The sequence below is a fragment of the Zootoca vivipara genome, chromosome 7, assembly GCF_965207765.1.
Source record: "Zootoca vivipara chromosome 7, rZooViv2.hap1.1, whole genome shotgun sequence".
Taxonomy (NCBI): Eukaryota; Metazoa; Chordata; class Lepidosauria; order Squamata; family Lacertidae; genus Zootoca; species Zootoca vivipara.
The window spans coordinates 85,516,108-85,532,348 of record NC_142590.1 but is presented as its reverse complement, the minus strand read 5'-3'; the positions used below and the strand labels follow the sequence as shown (position 1 = coordinate 85,532,348).

At 41.6% G+C, this 16,241-nt stretch overlaps 1 protein-coding gene across 6 annotated transcripts in view; it reads left to right on the top strand.

The window, feature by feature from the left end:
* TAF4 (TATA-box binding protein associated factor 4) overlaps window positions 1-10,683 on the top strand; it is a 79,372-nt gene extending 68,689 nt beyond the window's left edge. For all 6 annotated transcript variants that reach the window (XM_035121950.3, XM_088674707.1, XM_060277332.2 and 3 more), the window contains 3 exons: window positions 741-797; window positions 960-1,079; window positions 8,908-10,683. In XM_035121950.3, coding sequence (XP_034977841.3) covers window positions 741-797; window positions 960-1,079; window positions 8,908-9,075 — 345 coding nt within the window. In that variant the 3' untranslated portion in view covers window positions 9,076-10,683. The remainder of the gene's footprint in view (window positions 1-740; window positions 798-959; window positions 1,080-8,907) is intronic.
* The last annotated feature ends 5,558 nt before the right edge of the window (window positions 10,684-16,241 follow it).

The following is a 16,241-nucleotide window of genomic DNA, read 5'->3' as shown; positions in this document are numbered from 1 at the left end:
AAGATACATGTGTGAAAAATAAGTAACTGCTAGACTTCATTGCTGTGTATAACGGAGAGGCCAGCAGCCTGTCTCATACCCAAAGCGTGAGACCCAGTGATTTCCACAATTTGCTAGGAGATCAGAATATCTATATTAGGTTCCTTGGATCTGAAGTTATCCGGACACCAGAAATCACCAAGGAATTATCAAGAGGAAGGGAAAAACCCTCCATTCAGTCTCCTTTCTTTTGTAACTAGAACTATGCCAGAGGTTGGGGTGGGTGTCTGGGTATTCGGCTGGATCCGGTCTGTTTCTTCCTCACTTTCCCAGCCACCAGTGTGGTAGCTCATCATCTTAAATTTGAAAATCTGAGCATGTGCTAGTGTTGGACTAGGACCTAGGAGACCAGGGTTCAAATCCCCACTTGGCCATAAAGCTCTGTGGGTAAAATTGGGCCAGTCAGTGCCTCTGAACCTCACCTTTCTCACCTACCTCACAGGGTCATTGTGGAGATTAAATGGGGAGGGGGGGGGGAAACCATGCATACCACCTTGAACTCCTTGGAGGATTAAGTGCAAGATAAATGCAATAACTAATAACTCATTCATCTGTGTTTGGAATATAGTTAAAATACGAAACATATGGTATAGCCAAGAACACATTTTTAAAATGTCTCTGATTTATTCTCTTTTTTTTTTCTTACTTTGTCTTCCTTCTCCTTCTCCCTGCTGCCACTTTGAAATTCTTCATCAACACAGTCTCGATCTAGACAAGAAGACCCGGAGCAGCTTAGGTTGAAACAGAAAGCCAAGGAGGTATGGTTTTTTTTTATTCCAAACCGCCGATCGTATTTATCATCTCGGTGCTGCATTTGTTATATTTTCACTTGCGTAGTAATGACTGCATTCCAAAACGAGCATAGGAGAGAGTAAAAACACAAAGGAAAACGGTGGCTTTTTCTGTTTTGCCAAACACAGATGCAGCAACAGGAACTAGCACAAATGAGACAGAGGGATGCCAACTTGACTGCCTTGGCTGCAATAGGACCCAGAAAGAAGAGGAAAGTGGATTCCCCAGGCTCCGGATCAGGGACAGAGGTACAAGACTACAACTCTGTTTGTACATCATTGGATCCTAGACTTTTGATAGCTCTGGTACAGTTTCAAACTAAACTGAAATTGGAAGCACATTTCACTCTTGCCCAGAACAGATTTTCTTGTTGCGGGTGTAAGCCACCCCAGGTTTAACAAAGTGTGCACCACACCTATGCAAGTCGCAAGTCTCGTTGCTGGTACACTTTCCTGCCCCACTGCTGCACATTTTTAATTACCCTTGGGTGCCTTTTGCTATATATCTTAAATTTCTTTAAACCTATCTGCCATGTTCTTACAACTGTGTAAGTTCTGACAGGCGTAATACTTTAAGAGGCTTTACTGTTAAGTTTATCTGAATGTCTTTGGACTGATAATTTCAAGATGTGTTGGAAAAGATTCTTCATCTGTCTTTTCTTAGTGGTGCAGAATGTGCAAAAAACAAAATCTTTCTTGATGTGAAACAGGATATAAAGTTTGCATTTTGTGTGTGAGATGTAACCTCTGGAATGCTTCATAATGGTGGTAGTTCTCTTAAACAAAGGGTTGGGGCCTCAATATATCTGATCTGCAATTCCAGATGCCTCACAGAAAACCTATATTAATATAAAAGCAGATATATCTGCCAATTTGTTTTCTTTATTGCTGTAGCAGCAGTGGAAGAAAATGGGCTTTGACGTTCATCTTCTGCATAGCTCTTGACAAAAATGATTTTCATGTTGCAGGCTTTCCTGCGAATAGCAATTTGGATAACACTCATTGAAACAAGTTTCCATTTTCTCTTCTAACAGAGGCTTTAATTACAGGCAGAAATTGAGTAGATACACTCTTTAAGTTCTGGAGTGTGTATTAGTGGAACCTGTTGAATTCCTGTCTCGGGCAGAGCAGCAGTTGCACAATAGTACCCCAAAGGCCAACAACATTTATTTTGGCACTGGGGTAGAAAATCCCATAAGCAGCTCTTTCCCTTCCCTGAAGTAAAATATACAACAGCAATGAATTAACTAAATTGTTGCCCAAAATCAGCTTCTTGAGGTAGTAGTCTCACTTTTCTTGACAGTAGGACTGGTTGAAGGCACAAAATGATAGTGCAGAAGCTGATAACCCTATCTAGAAATATCTCTGCAAAATTCCCCTTTCCTAGAAGCTGCAAGTTTCTCTTGCGTGTGTTTATATTGTTACTAGTAAATATTTTATGAATCTTGCATAGTTTTTATAAATCTAAAAAGCATTTACATAGGTTTTATAAATCCATTTGCTAAATATCTAAAAGGGCATTTATAAATCCATTTGCACCCATATCTAAAAGGGCATTGCAATGAATTCTATGGGACTGTGTCTGTGAAGTCCTGGGGAGAAGGGAATTGAGTTAAATTGAACTCAAAGCTTACTTAATTTAAAAAACTTAAGTTGTGTTCTCAGCAATAGTAGCACCTAGAAAGATGGGGGAAAATAGGGAATGCAACAAAATTATCATTGCTCAAACTTGGAACAGTGCTCCCAAATAGCATCCATTGTGTCTTAAGTCCATTAGGTATGCTGAGCAAATTTAGAAGTAAGCTGTGTTCAGTTGGGTTTACTCCCTAGTTAAGTCTTTTTAGGATCAGAGCCTAAAACAACTTACTTCCAAACCTTACCAGTAAACTTGCTTCCAAACCTATCAGTCAGAATTATTATTATTATTATTATTATTAGTAGAATTATTATTATTATTAGTAGTAGTAGTAGTAGTACTAAAATTTATATACCACCCTTTATCCAAAGATCCCAGGGCGGTGCGCAACATTAAGAACATAATTTATGCAGCATAATAAACATAATACACAGCATAATAATAAAACAATCATGATAACTGCACCCCCACCCCCCAGTATACATTTAACAGACTATAGATTATTTAATTGCCAAAGGCCTGGGTAAAGAAGAATGTTTAGTTTTTATTGGGCAATAGCACCTGCTCCCTGATTTGAGGTGCAGAAGTGATCTTCTTTTCTAGTTCATTCAGGATCAGGGTTTCTGCCTACCGTTAAAGAGAATGACTTCATCATGCCCATTGCATCATTTGGGAAGTCTGTGTCCAGCTGCTCCATGCTGTAGGCCACGTTCCAGTGGTGGGTGGTGCCAGGGGCAAAAATGGGTGGAGCAATGGGTGTGAAGCTTGCTTTCTTCTGTACAGTATAAATGGGAGATTAATGTTTGCACATCTCTTTGTTCAGGTAAGCAAGAGTCATTGCACAGTGGCAGCCAGGCAAAAGCAGCCGAGAACCCAGAGCAGGATTGTCTGGGGGGAGGGAGCATGGCTTAGCAAGAGTCTCAAAGGCCAATCAGAGATTTCTGGAGGGTTCCTTTGGACCCTGGACCAGAGGTTCCCCAATACCTGAGTATGGCATTGGTCCCCCAACTACATTGTATCATGAAGCCCTACCACAATTGTTCCTCTCTAGTAGGACCTACACTGCTGTGTTTGAAAGCAGTTTCATTTAGTTCCTACATATTTATCCAAGGTAGATTTAAAATACCATGCGGGCTATTAGGATCACACACACATAAACCTTCAGGCATACAGTGGAACCTCGTGTTACGAACCGTCCTCCTTGCGAATGCTTCGGGTTACGAGCTGTGTTAACCCGGAAGTAGATGTTCCCAGTTTGCCTTGGGATGCGAGCGGAAGTCACGCGCTGGCAGCACAGCAACAGTGGGAGACGCTATTAGCAAAAGTGCGCTTCATGTTACAAGTGGTTTCAGGTTAAAAACGGAACTCCGGAACGAATTACGTTCGTAACTGGAGGCACCACAGTACACATGAACATTTAACTTCATATGTCCTTCAGTATATGGAATCTGCTTTTCATTATTTAGAAATTCTTGTTTGCACATCAGCAAACTGTGATCAATTTAGTTATCTTAGATTAATCTATTACGGGATAGCCAAATGTCCTAAATCGAAGCTTTTGTTTGCTTAATTAAGAACCAGCTGCTTTGGATTTAATTGACTCGCAGCTGTGCAGCTGCTGCTGCTGCTGCGGTTGACATTTTAAAACTGAGCTCCCCTTGTCTCTCTCTTAGTGCACGCACACATGGTGGGGGTGTTTTTCTTGCAGTTAAAGCAGTATTACCAAATCAAACTAGCATGCTGATATCCAAGGAATGTCGGACCTCCGGTGTATAAGACGACTGGGCGTATAAGACGACCCCCAACTTTTCCAGTTAAAATATAGAGTTTGGGATATACTCGCCGTATAAGAAATATGACCTGGCGTATAATTATTATTTATTATTTATACCCCACCCATCTGGCTGGGTTTCCCCCGCCAGTCTGGGCGGCTTCCAACAGATACCAAAATACATTAAAATATCACAGATTAAAAACTTCCCTAAACAGGGCTGCCTTTAGGTGTTTTCTAAAATGTCAGGTAGTTGACCTCCGATGGGAGGGCATTCCACAGGGCAGGCACCACTACCGAGAAGGCCCTCTGCCTGGTTCCCTGTAGCTTTGCTTCTCGCAGTGAGGGAACCGCCAGAAGGCCCTCGGCGCTGGATCTCAGTGTCCGGGCTGAACGATGGGGGTGGAGACGCTCCTTCAGGTATACAGGTATATAAGACGACCCCCGGCTTTTGAGAAGATTTTCCTGGGTTAAAAAGTAGTCTTATACAAAAGTAGTCTTATACACAGGAATATACAGTAAGTCACCTGTGGGCAAAGCAAAAGGGGAAAAAAGCCAAGAAAATGTGATTGCACAATTAGCTTGTGGATATGATGTTCAATATCCGAGATGATGTCAAAAGCCCAGGTTTTACCTGGACAAATTAATTTGTTGCTCTAACTGTGCAAATTCAGCTGTTTGAGCATTTCTGTGAAGCATCAAAATATATTGTGACAAGATTGCCTGATTAGCTTAAAGGCTCCCATAATATACCTCAGACACACACACCCCAATTCTTGGCCATGACCCAGTTTGACCCCACAAGTGACTTTACGCTATTCCTTCTCTCTGCCTCTCTTCACCACACACTCCCTAGAATTACGGAGCCTTCAAACAGGATGCTCCTTCTGCATACTTTTAACTCACACGTGAGGAGGCAGCCTTTGAATTGGTATTTGGGCAGATATATGCAATGTTTCTCAAGCCTTTTGAGCTTCGTTTCTACTTTTAAGCACGTTGCTTTCTGGAAGGGGGCGGTCCTGTCTAAAGCAAGGGGCTTAGAGTGAGGAATTTGGCAGGGATAGATTTGAGGTATGTGAGCCTTTGGTCACACTGTTAGAAGAGGCTGCACATTGAAGAAGGAGGGGGCAGATGGATCGTGATCCTGGGGGCTGGAGTGGTGAATGAATGGGACCCTGTTGGGGGCACTACAGTGTATCAGGAAAGGAAAGGCTGAGAATCAAGAAGGTAGAAGAGTGGGAGGACAGTACCACTGTGCACTTAAAAAATAATAATCCTAATATTTTTGTCAAATATGACCCTGTTAAGGCAAATAGTACTAAACTGCATCTGCTCAGTTTGTGCAAACTGCAGCTTCAACTTGTACACCAATTAGCAATCATTCCAGGTGGTATATCTCCCTTGGTTCTTTTTTTTTAATATAGAAAAATCAGAGCAGAGGCGAATTCTTTGGTCTATATATGCCACCTGCTGGTCTCAGCTCATTACTGCCTCTCCACATGCATTCCAAGACAATGAGGAGATGCTGCAAAACCTCCTGTCTCTTCCGATGCGATAACTCACTCCTATTCTTTGTTTTTGTTAAGTTGACTTACCTTTTAGTACTCATCATTTTACGAAACAAAAGCTATGTGTATTTCTGCTGCTTCTGTAGTCTTAATCTGCGGATGAAGGGCGGTATGCAAATTCAATAAATAACAGCAACTACAACAACAACACAATATGAGAAGTGATGTAATCTGCAATGACGTTCCTTGAGTTTAGCATATGACTTCCAAAACTGCGTGAAATATAGCCCCTGCTGTTCTCTCCCCCTTTAAAAAATACAGAGCTTGTGCTAAATAGCATACTGTTAAACAAATTCACCCTCAGTCATCCATAGTTATGTTTATTGTGGGCCAGAGCAGTTGCTCCTGCCTGACATTTATTTGCAAAAGTGTCATGCTCTCAGCAGGAAGGACTGTGCTCATAAAAGGCTGTAAACATGGGGTGCCAAATGTTTGAGTAGTTTGTCATATCATAAGCTGGTCACTGAAGCTGGCTCTAAACTACCTAGGCTGGTTGAAAGTGTCTGGTTGGCTTTCCAGGATGTATAGAAGCTGAGATGTGGGTGAAGACCAGGGACTGAGAGGGAATTTTTCGCACCTTCCCCAAACAACTGCTTGTGCCTCAAGCTCACCCTGCGCTTTGTGGCTTTTACAGGCACATCTGCGTCGGCTTCGAACAGGCTGATATCTTATAGCGCAGGTTCAATGTCTTGCCACATCAATACGTTCAGTTTATAATACCAGTGATAGCGATAACCAGAGCTCCCCAGTCTCTGACCCTTAACTGACTTGGGCACTCAGCTTTTTACTGCCACTGTAAGATTTGCAAATCTTGGGTCCGCCACTCGCCTTTGGCGTTTGCTTAGGCCAGCCTTCGCCAACCTGGTACTTTTGAGATATTTTGGACTACAACTCTCATCAGCCCCATCTTGAATATAGGCCTGACCTCTTTGGAAGCAGAAAGCCAAGACTCTTGCAGCAAGGCAGATATCTTCTGTTCTCTTCAAAGATCTCCTTCCTTGGAGGTTTCTAAGCAGAGGTTGAATTGGCCATCTCTCATGGATGCTTTAGCTGAGGTTCCTGCATTGTAGGGGGTTGGACTAGATCAGGCACAGGCAAACTCGGCCCTCCAGATGTTTTGGGACTACAACTCTCATCATCCCTAGCTAACAGGACCAGTGGGCAGGGATGATGGGAGTTGTAGTCCCAAAACATCAGGAGGGCCAAGATTGCCTATGCCTGGACTAGATGACCGTTGGGTCTCTTCCAACTCTACGATTCTATAATTCTAAGTGCTATAGATGCACTCATAGGTAGGCTGGGTGATAACAATTTCCGGGTCTTCAGGGAATGGAATCCTGCAACTACTGGATGATCCCCACCCCCCCCCACCCCCGACAGTGAGAATGCTTCATGTTGTTATGTGGCCTCATACTACAAAAATGAATGTTCAGTGCTTGTTAAAAAGACACCCCAGAGGATCGAAAATCATAGAATGTGCCTTAGTTTTCCTCCAACTCCTATGTGGATTCCATAGTTCCCATGATGCTTTGGGTGTCTGGGGACAGATGTCCCCTGGATAATACTGCCCCCATGAGTGTGTCTTTATAATGGCTTATGAAACAGATGTTGGCCCGTTGATGCTAAGGCAGAGTAGCATCATTCTCAGAATGTTTCAGTTATATGCCAGCAGGTATTTAATCTGTGCTGTTCATGTCTTTAGCGTTCTGCAAAATTGCATTAGCTTTTTACCTGCTGCCTCTGTTCCCCACTTTATTTCTGTTTTAATGGTTTTAATTATTTTGCATCACTCTTTTTATTGTTACAAGCCACCTTGCATATCTCTCTTGATACACAAAGTTCAGGGTAGAAATTACTCCAGTAAAACAAACAAACAAATTGACCACTACGCGAGGTGGGATAAAAGTCCAGAGGTCTTCTAAAATGTTGATGGATGCTTACACACCCTGGAGCCAGTCTGGTGCAATAGTATATAAAGTGTTGTTTGTTTTAGGTAGGGCCAAGCTGAAAGCTGTCCATTTAGAGAGCCTTGAGCCAAGTCATTTGTATTACCATAAAAGTCATGCAGAGAGTCCTGTGGTCTAATCACTTTACTGGGTTGTTGTCAGGATAAGAAATGAATGCTACTTTACTGAAAGGGGGCTGTAGAAATGGCAAGGAACCTAGAATGTATTTGCATAAGAGGCAGCAAACAGGAACTGCAGGTGGGAAGAACTAGATATAATAAACAACAAACAACAACAACAACAACAACAACAACAACAACTTTATAAGCCACTCATCTGACTGAGTTGCTCCAGCCACTCTGGGTGGCTTCCAACAAGTTAAACACAGTAAACACAGTAAAACATCAAATGTTAAAAACTCCCCTGTCCAGTCCTTCCTTCAGGTGTCTTCTAAAAGTCAAGGATTGTTTATTTCCTTGACATCTGACGGGAGGGTGTTCCACAGGGCAGGCACAACTACCCGTGTGCCTGTATGTTTCCGAGCACAATTCAAAGTGTGGTGCTGACCTTTAAAGCCATAAACGACCTCAGCCCAGTATACCTGAAGGAGCGTCTCCACCCCCATCGTTCAGCTCTGACTTTTTAGAAAGCATCTGAAGGCAGTCCTGTTTAGGGAAGTTTTTAATGTTTGATCTTTTGTCACTTTTGAATATATTCTGTTGGGAGCCGTTCTAGAGTAGGTGGGAAAACCCGCCAGAAGAGTGGGGTATTATTATTATTATTATTATTATTATTATTATTATTATTATTATTATACCACCAAGAGGTCCCTCTGCCTGGTTCCTTGTAACTTCACTTCTCTCAGTGAGGGAACTGCCAGAAGGCCCTCGGAGCTTGGACCTCAGGGTCCGGGCTGAACGATGGGGGTGGAGATGCTCCTTTGAGTATATAGGGCTGAGGCCATTTAAGCTTCCCATCCCTGACTTAGAGGGGACTTTCTAAGAGATGCATGTTGCTTATTCCGCTATACCGCTAGCTCGGAGAACTAACCCATTGCCCTGTTCGCACACACTGTATTCCGCACAGCTTCCACCGCCGCAAAGGCTTCTCCGAGGGGCTTGGAAAATGAACTAACTTCTCCTCTTTCTGTTTTCAGGGATCCAGCACGAGTGTGGCAGTGCCAGGCAGCTCTGGAGTCGGAACAGCCAGGCAGTTTACACGGCAAAGGATAACGCGGGTGAACCTCAGGGACCTCATATTATGTTTAGAAAATGAGCGAGAGACAAGCCATTCACTATTGCTATACAAAGCATTCCTTAAGTAAAAAAAGTGGAGAACATCAAGGTATTTTGGGCGGAGAAGACACCTGGGGACACTTTTTTATATATATTTGCAGATTACGCCTTTTTGTAACGAGCATATGGGATACAGTTTAAGAAAAACACACACCCCATCAACAAACAACCACCACCACCACCACTCTGAGACAACCACCTCTTTACAAGGAACCGTTTTCTAGTCCCATTTATTACAAACTCTTTGGTGTAAGAGAGAGATCTCCCTTTCTTTGACAGTAAGGAGACTTGCAAAGGCCTGAGGAGTCGATAAGAGGACAATTTAAAGTTTAACTCATCTCTTTGATTGAGTGGCCTTCTTGCCAAACAAGCCATATTATAGAGACTGATGGAACCGTTTAGCAAATAACCAGCTACTCTGTGTCAGATCCTGTAGCAATTTCAACATTAATTGTGCATTTTAGTTCAGTTTTACTTAACGAGATCGATTATATAGGTATATGTCTACAGCAGATGACCTCATTTTATTTTAGCTTTTAAAAGGAGTCAGTTAGCAAAGCGAACTGATTTTAATAAATATTTATCTTTTCCTGCCCAAAATTGTTCAGATCCTAGATTACACTTAATTTTAAGCGTAACCTCAATTCTTTTAATCTTGTTATTATCGCTTATTAGAGGCAACCCCCACTCTGAAGGCCCACAAAGGAGGGTTACTTCTGAATGTTTTATCAGCATCTGTAAAAATAGAAAAAGAAAAAAAGAAATGCATTTTATTTGCTATAGTTTGTAAAGCTGTAAAGTTTAAAACAAAAAAAGGAAAAAGGAAAAAAAGAAAAAACCTTTTCAGCATAAATATATTTTACTTGCACTGTGTTTTTTAGCGAAAGTGAAAGCTTAGATTAAATAAAAATCAAAGTTGAGAGGAATCATCAAAAAAGACAGTTTCTCAGTGTGAAATCAAGTGTTGAAAAATGGTTGGTGTATTTTGTCAGTAAATGTACATAATTTTTGGCACATAACATTAAAAAAAATGGCTATGTAAACTATAATTATTTTGCTAAAAGACTGTATGCAAGCTATGGGCTTACTTTAAAGACGTCCAGAGCAAAATTCCCCTCTTTGTACCTATTTTTTTATTACAAATATACTAATTGGTTCTTTATATTTTCAGAGGTTATTGTATTAAATTGTCTATTGATAGTACTTTTATGACTGTAAATATGTCGGCTTTCTTTGTGTGAACTCTCATGTTAGATTTTAAGGGCAGGGGCCACCGTGAACACTTCTTGTGCAAATCCTATTGAAACGAAGGGAGCTCTGCGACATGAAATGGCATTGGGTTTCAACGGAGCCTTGTGCGAGAAGCGTTTCCGGTGGATTGCACCTTAACTCTTTTTGTGTGTAAACTGAATGCTGATCAGTATTTTTATCAAACACCCTACAAACTGTTACACCTTTTTATTTCGTCTTTTAGGGAATAAAAATCCTGTCTTTCCATTTTATTTTCATGTAAATTTTGCACAGTTCCTTGTTCATATGTAAATATTTTACTTTCAGAAATGAAGTTTTTAATTGCTATTGTTTTATATAGGATTGAAAGAAAATTAACTCCTTTATTAAAAACAAATTTATCTGTACCTGTGTATGTATTTTTGCTCTATAAAAATACTTCTGTTTCTGGATTTATTTAATTTCTCCCCCCCCCTCCCCGACCCTACACTGCTACCCCCCTCCCTTATAAAAAAAATAACATTCGAAGAAATAACCTCTCTTGGTTTTAAGCAGTGTTGGGAAGTTAACAATTCACCACGGTGATCAGTGCCTGAAATAAAATTACAAACTGTATGCCAAGGAAACTCCGCTTCTGCACTTGGAATAAATTATACAAGTTATCTAAACCTGCAAATATGTACTTTGCCTAAACAGTTCAGCGTCTTAAGATTCAGCTACTGTGGAATAGTGGTTAGAATACTGGATTTGGGAGACGGAAAACTGGGTTCAAGTCCCTACATCAGCCTTCCTCAACTCCAGCCTGTAATCTGTAGACTGCATTTCCAGTTGAAGTTTCTGAATTGTAGAGCACATTTACAAAAGTCCAATCCGGATGTCTTCAGAGCATGCAGTATTTGCTGTGCTGCCTGGGCTTTGGGGATTTCTGGTTCCGGGCAGCAGGCTGAGCATGGCTGCCCCTCCTAAGAGACCTTGCGCCAGCCACGTTTTTCCAGCAGAATAGTTGGGAAAATATTTATGCCAACCTGAGCTCAGGGTGCAATGGAGGGAGATAAATCCAATAGGTAAGTTTGGCTGCTTGTTTATTTTACAAAGGTTGAGCAGGAAAGAGCATGCAAGGAGGGTGGGGAGCGCGGAGATTGGATAGAAACACGTAGGCTTCACGCAAAAAAAGAAAGGCAGGGAAACAAATATAATTCTGAGATTAAAAAAGCTGAATCCTATGTCAGCTATGTAAATGAAGTACATTTGCAATGTATGCCAATTTTCCATAATTAATTTTGCTGGATGTTGGAAGGATATAGTGCGATGGAAGGTACCACCACCTGGGAAATGTGGCTTCTGATATTTTCCCAGGTACTACCTACAGGTTGGCAAGCTTACATTTATAGTTTTAGGAACTAGATAACTAAAAAAGCTTTCCAGGACATTTTCAAGGATGTGGACCTTTGGCCTAATATTATAGCCTGGATAGCTCAGCTGGTTAGAGCATGGTACTGATAATGTCAAGGTTGCAGGTTTGATCCCCACATCTGAATATTCCTGCATTGCAGAGAGTTGGACTTAGATGATCCTCAGCGTCCCTTCAACTCTACAGTTCTGTGATTCTATTTATTTCTGTGCTTCAATAAGGGTTGGGGAATACACCCAAGTTCAGGGCAGAGGTACCTGAGGGATGGGGATGAATAGCAAACCATGGAGGATGCTGACATTTATGATGGCGTCTGAGCTCCGTAAGACTTTCTTCTGAGTAAACCAGTTGCTTGAAAGGAACTAGTTCTAATTCAAGTTCTAGTTCAAGTTAATCCTGCCCAAAAATGAATTCGTTCCGGTTCATGTTCGTCCTTTTACAAAATGGACTAGTTCAGTTCAAGTTGTCCAATGAACATTTTTAGTTCATAAAAAGTTCATTCCTGGCAAAGCAGTTTCGGCATTCATAATTCTACAAGCTGCTGTGCAGAAGTGTAAGGTCCAAAGGCTTCCCCTTTTAATTTGTACCAGATGTACAGTTGTTAAAGGTACAAGACATCATTTTCCCCACAAGATCATATCCCTTCAGCAAGAAAGTTATAGGAAATGCTTCACATTCCTTCTGAATTTTTAGTAGTAGTGATTAAGTGCCCTTGGCGACAACAGCATCTCTGTATCTGTCTCATAAGGCTTAGAACATTGCCTTCACTTTTTGCTTTCTAACTTTATACAAGTCTGATTCGTGATTATTATTTTTAAATGAAAGCTAAGATTGGGCTTCCTCCTTAGGTGGTGGAAGAAATTAATGCAAAGACCAGGCATCCCCAAACTGCGGCCCTCCAGATGTTTTGGCCTACAACTCCCATGATTCCTAGCTAAGAGGACCAGTGGTCAGGGATGATGGGAATTGTAGTCCAAAACATCTGGAGGGCCGAAGTCTGGGGATATCTGGCAAAGCTGGACTAGAAATCATTCAAAGTTCTACCCCAAAATGAACTTAGTTGCCAGATCGACCAAAGGCAATTATTTTCATTTTTTTGAAATTAGTTTTCCAATATTATTCCAATAATAACCCCATTATAACAATGCCATTTCATATCTAATCAATACAATTATTAATACAAATTTATCAAATACCAGATTATACATTTTAGTTAGAGTGACCCCCCCCCCCCGTGTGCTAGGTTTGATGCCTTTTTCAGCTTTCCAAAATCTTATTAATTTCAGTTACACTCCAGTTAAAATTATAATCCTTTATAGAGCAGCTGCAATCCTGATGATTTCTATTTGTGTTGTTACATCAAGTAATTTATAAAACCTCAAGTGAGGAATCTGTTATCATTCTTTCCTGTGTGTGGCAATTACTTTGTCCATGATGTTTCTTCCTGTCCATGTATGATGTAAAATAAAAAAATTCCTTCAGTAGCACCTTAAAGACCAACTAAGTTTATAAATTGGTATGAGCTTTCGTGTGCATGCACACTTCTTCAGATACACTAGAAACAGAAGTGTCAGACCATATATATATATATATATATATATATATATATATATATATATATATATACAGTGCGGGGGGTGCGGGGGTGGGGATTGGGGGGAAGTGGGAGGGAGGGAGGGGGCAAAGCAAAAATGATATTTCAATGGGTTATAATTTTTGTTCATTGGTTTTAACGATTTGTACTATTTTCTGAGTTGATTATATTTGATTTGTTTTTTGTGTGTTGTTAATAAAGATTATTTAAAATATATATATATATATACAGAGGGTGGTGGGGGTGGGTGGGAATGGGTGATGGGCTGATGGGAGAGGTAAACCTGGCTGCTGATGGCTGCAATTAGTCCTGGGCTGAGATGGCTGTAAATGGCTGCTGATGGCTGCAATTAGTCCTGGGCAGAGGTGCTAAAGAAAGCTTGATCATGCATAATGAGATAAGAATCCGATGTCTCTATTCATCCCAGGTACTTCCATGGTTTTAAGCTTGGTAATGATTTCCAATTCAGCAACTTCTCTTTCCAGTCTGTTCCTGAAATTTCTCTGTAATAAAACAGCTGCTTTGAGATCTTGTATAGAATGTCCTGGGAGATTGAAGTGTTCCCCTACTGGTTTTTCAGTCTTATGGTTCCTGATGTCAGATTTATGTCCATTTATCCTTTGGCGTAGGGTTTGGCCTGTTTGTCCAATATAGAGAGCTGAGGGGCACCGTTGGCATTTGATGGCATACACAATGTTAGAAGATGAGCAATTAAATAGTCCTGAGATGGTATGTTGGATGTTGTTGGGGCCAGTAATGATGTTGTCCGGGTGTATGTGGCAGCAAAGTTGGCATCTGGGTTTATTGCAGGCTCTGGTCCATGTTAAGTCTGGTGGTTGTATTATTGTGGGTGAGGAGTTGTTTAAGATTGGGTGGCTGTCTGTAGGCAATGAAAGGTCTTCCTCCCAGAGCTTCTTTAGCACCTCTGCCCAGGACTAATTGCAGCCATCAGCAGCCATTTACAGCCATCTCCGCCCAGGACTAATTGCAGCCATCAGCAGCCATTAACAGCCATCTACAGGTTTACCTCTCCCATCAGCCCATCACCCATTCCCACCCACCCCCACCACCCTCTGTATATATATATAGGGTCTGACACTTCTGTTTCTAGTGTATCTGAAGAAGTGTGCATGCACACGAAAGCTCATACCAAAATATAAACTTAGTTGGTCTTTAAGGTGCTACTGAAGGATTTTTTTTATTTTGCTTCGACTCAGACCAACACGGCTACCTACCTGTAACTAGAACCATGTATGATGTGTCTGTCTTTCCTCTGATTGTTGCTGTTACCCATCATGACTTGGGTGTCCCATTGTTTCCCAAGAGTCTCTCCATCGTTCTATCCCATGGTTATTTTGCACAGAGAACTCTGGCAGTAAATAAGCTGTTCTCACTACAGTCATACCTCAGTTTAAGTATGGTTCGGTTTGAGTACTTTCAGTTTAAGTACTCCGCGGACCTGTCTGGAACGCATTAATCCACTTTCCATTACTTTCAATGGGAAAGTTCGCTTCAGGTTAAGTATGCTTCAGGTTAAGTACAGACTTCCGGAACCAAATGTGTACTTAAACCTAGGTACCACTGTATTCCCCCCACCCCCGAGCTTAGGAAAAGCAGTCCCTTGGACTGCAGATTCCACGCCACTTTCTTGGCAGCCCACAGAATCCTTTCAGCCTTACAGCTGAAGATTTATGACCAATTAGCCTTCAAGTTAGATTAAATTCCAAGGCCCTTTCAGTTCCCTTTGTAGATAGTACAGAGTAGGTTGGCTGTTTGTTTCCAGCACAATCCTTTCACACCGTAGAGCAAGCATCCCCAAACTGCGGCCCTCCAGATGTTTTGGCTTACAACTCCCATGATCCTTAGGTAACAGGACCAGTGGTCAGGGATGATGGGAATTGTAGTCCAAAACATCTGGAGGGCCGAAGTTTGGGGGTGCCTGCCGTAGAGCTTCCCCCCTTCCTCCCTTTTTCACACCTACAGTTCCATTTTTGTTGTTAAATTCCATTCCATATTAGTAATCCAATTTCTTCTAACCTCACTTGTACATATTATTTTTAACTTGCATTCCGGGGAGGGTTGCCAAATCATAAATGTAGAGAAAAAACTTTGAATAGACAAACCGTGGGCTCCTCTCCCTCCACTGTCTCTGGCACCAAAATAAATTTTATTTCAATTCAAACCTTTAAGTCCATTGCAGCTGTGTTGTTTGGCAGTTTGTGATATTATCTCTTCTTGCACGTGCCTGTACTGTAATCTCCAATTAACACGATAACCTCTGCTTCTAGGAACAGAGTTGGGTTTGCGGCAGGTGGAGTGCTTGGCAGCCAGTGCCCTTGCCTGCTCTCGCATTCCATGGGGAAGCAAGTGCCAGACCTCAGGGCAATCTGCGGGTGAAGCCTGCTCTTCTCTCACCCAGAGAGGAATGAGTTTTCCCCATCATTCTTTGTTTATCTCCTCCTGTCTCTCCCTGCAATGTCGAAGGAGACTTACCATTCCTGGCTCACCAGAAACGGAAGAGCAAAGGCAATTAATTTCAGGTGTAGTTCAGAGATTTTTGAAACCAGTTCAGTGTGCATTGTTCAGCTGAACTAGTTCATTCCAAGCAATATGGTAAACGTGTAGCATTGCGCTGTAAAGTTATCTGACAATACGTTTTTCAGTTTGGTCCAATGCATGCTTACTCAGGAGTAAATCCTCCCGAGATCAATGGGATTTATGCCCAAGTCAAAGCACGCTGAATTTGCAGCATTTGATGTGCTGTTCTGCAAGGCCTGAGAACATTTTATATTTGAGGTAGAGACTTTAAATCTCCACACTTGTGTTGGAATGCCAGCACCTGTGTTTTGTTCCACTTTGGAAAGTCCAGCTGCTGACTAAGTTTTGTATGTGTTTGTTGAGACAGAACAATGTACATGGGTTTATCACTAGCAAAAGTCCATTTTCCTCATGGACAAGGA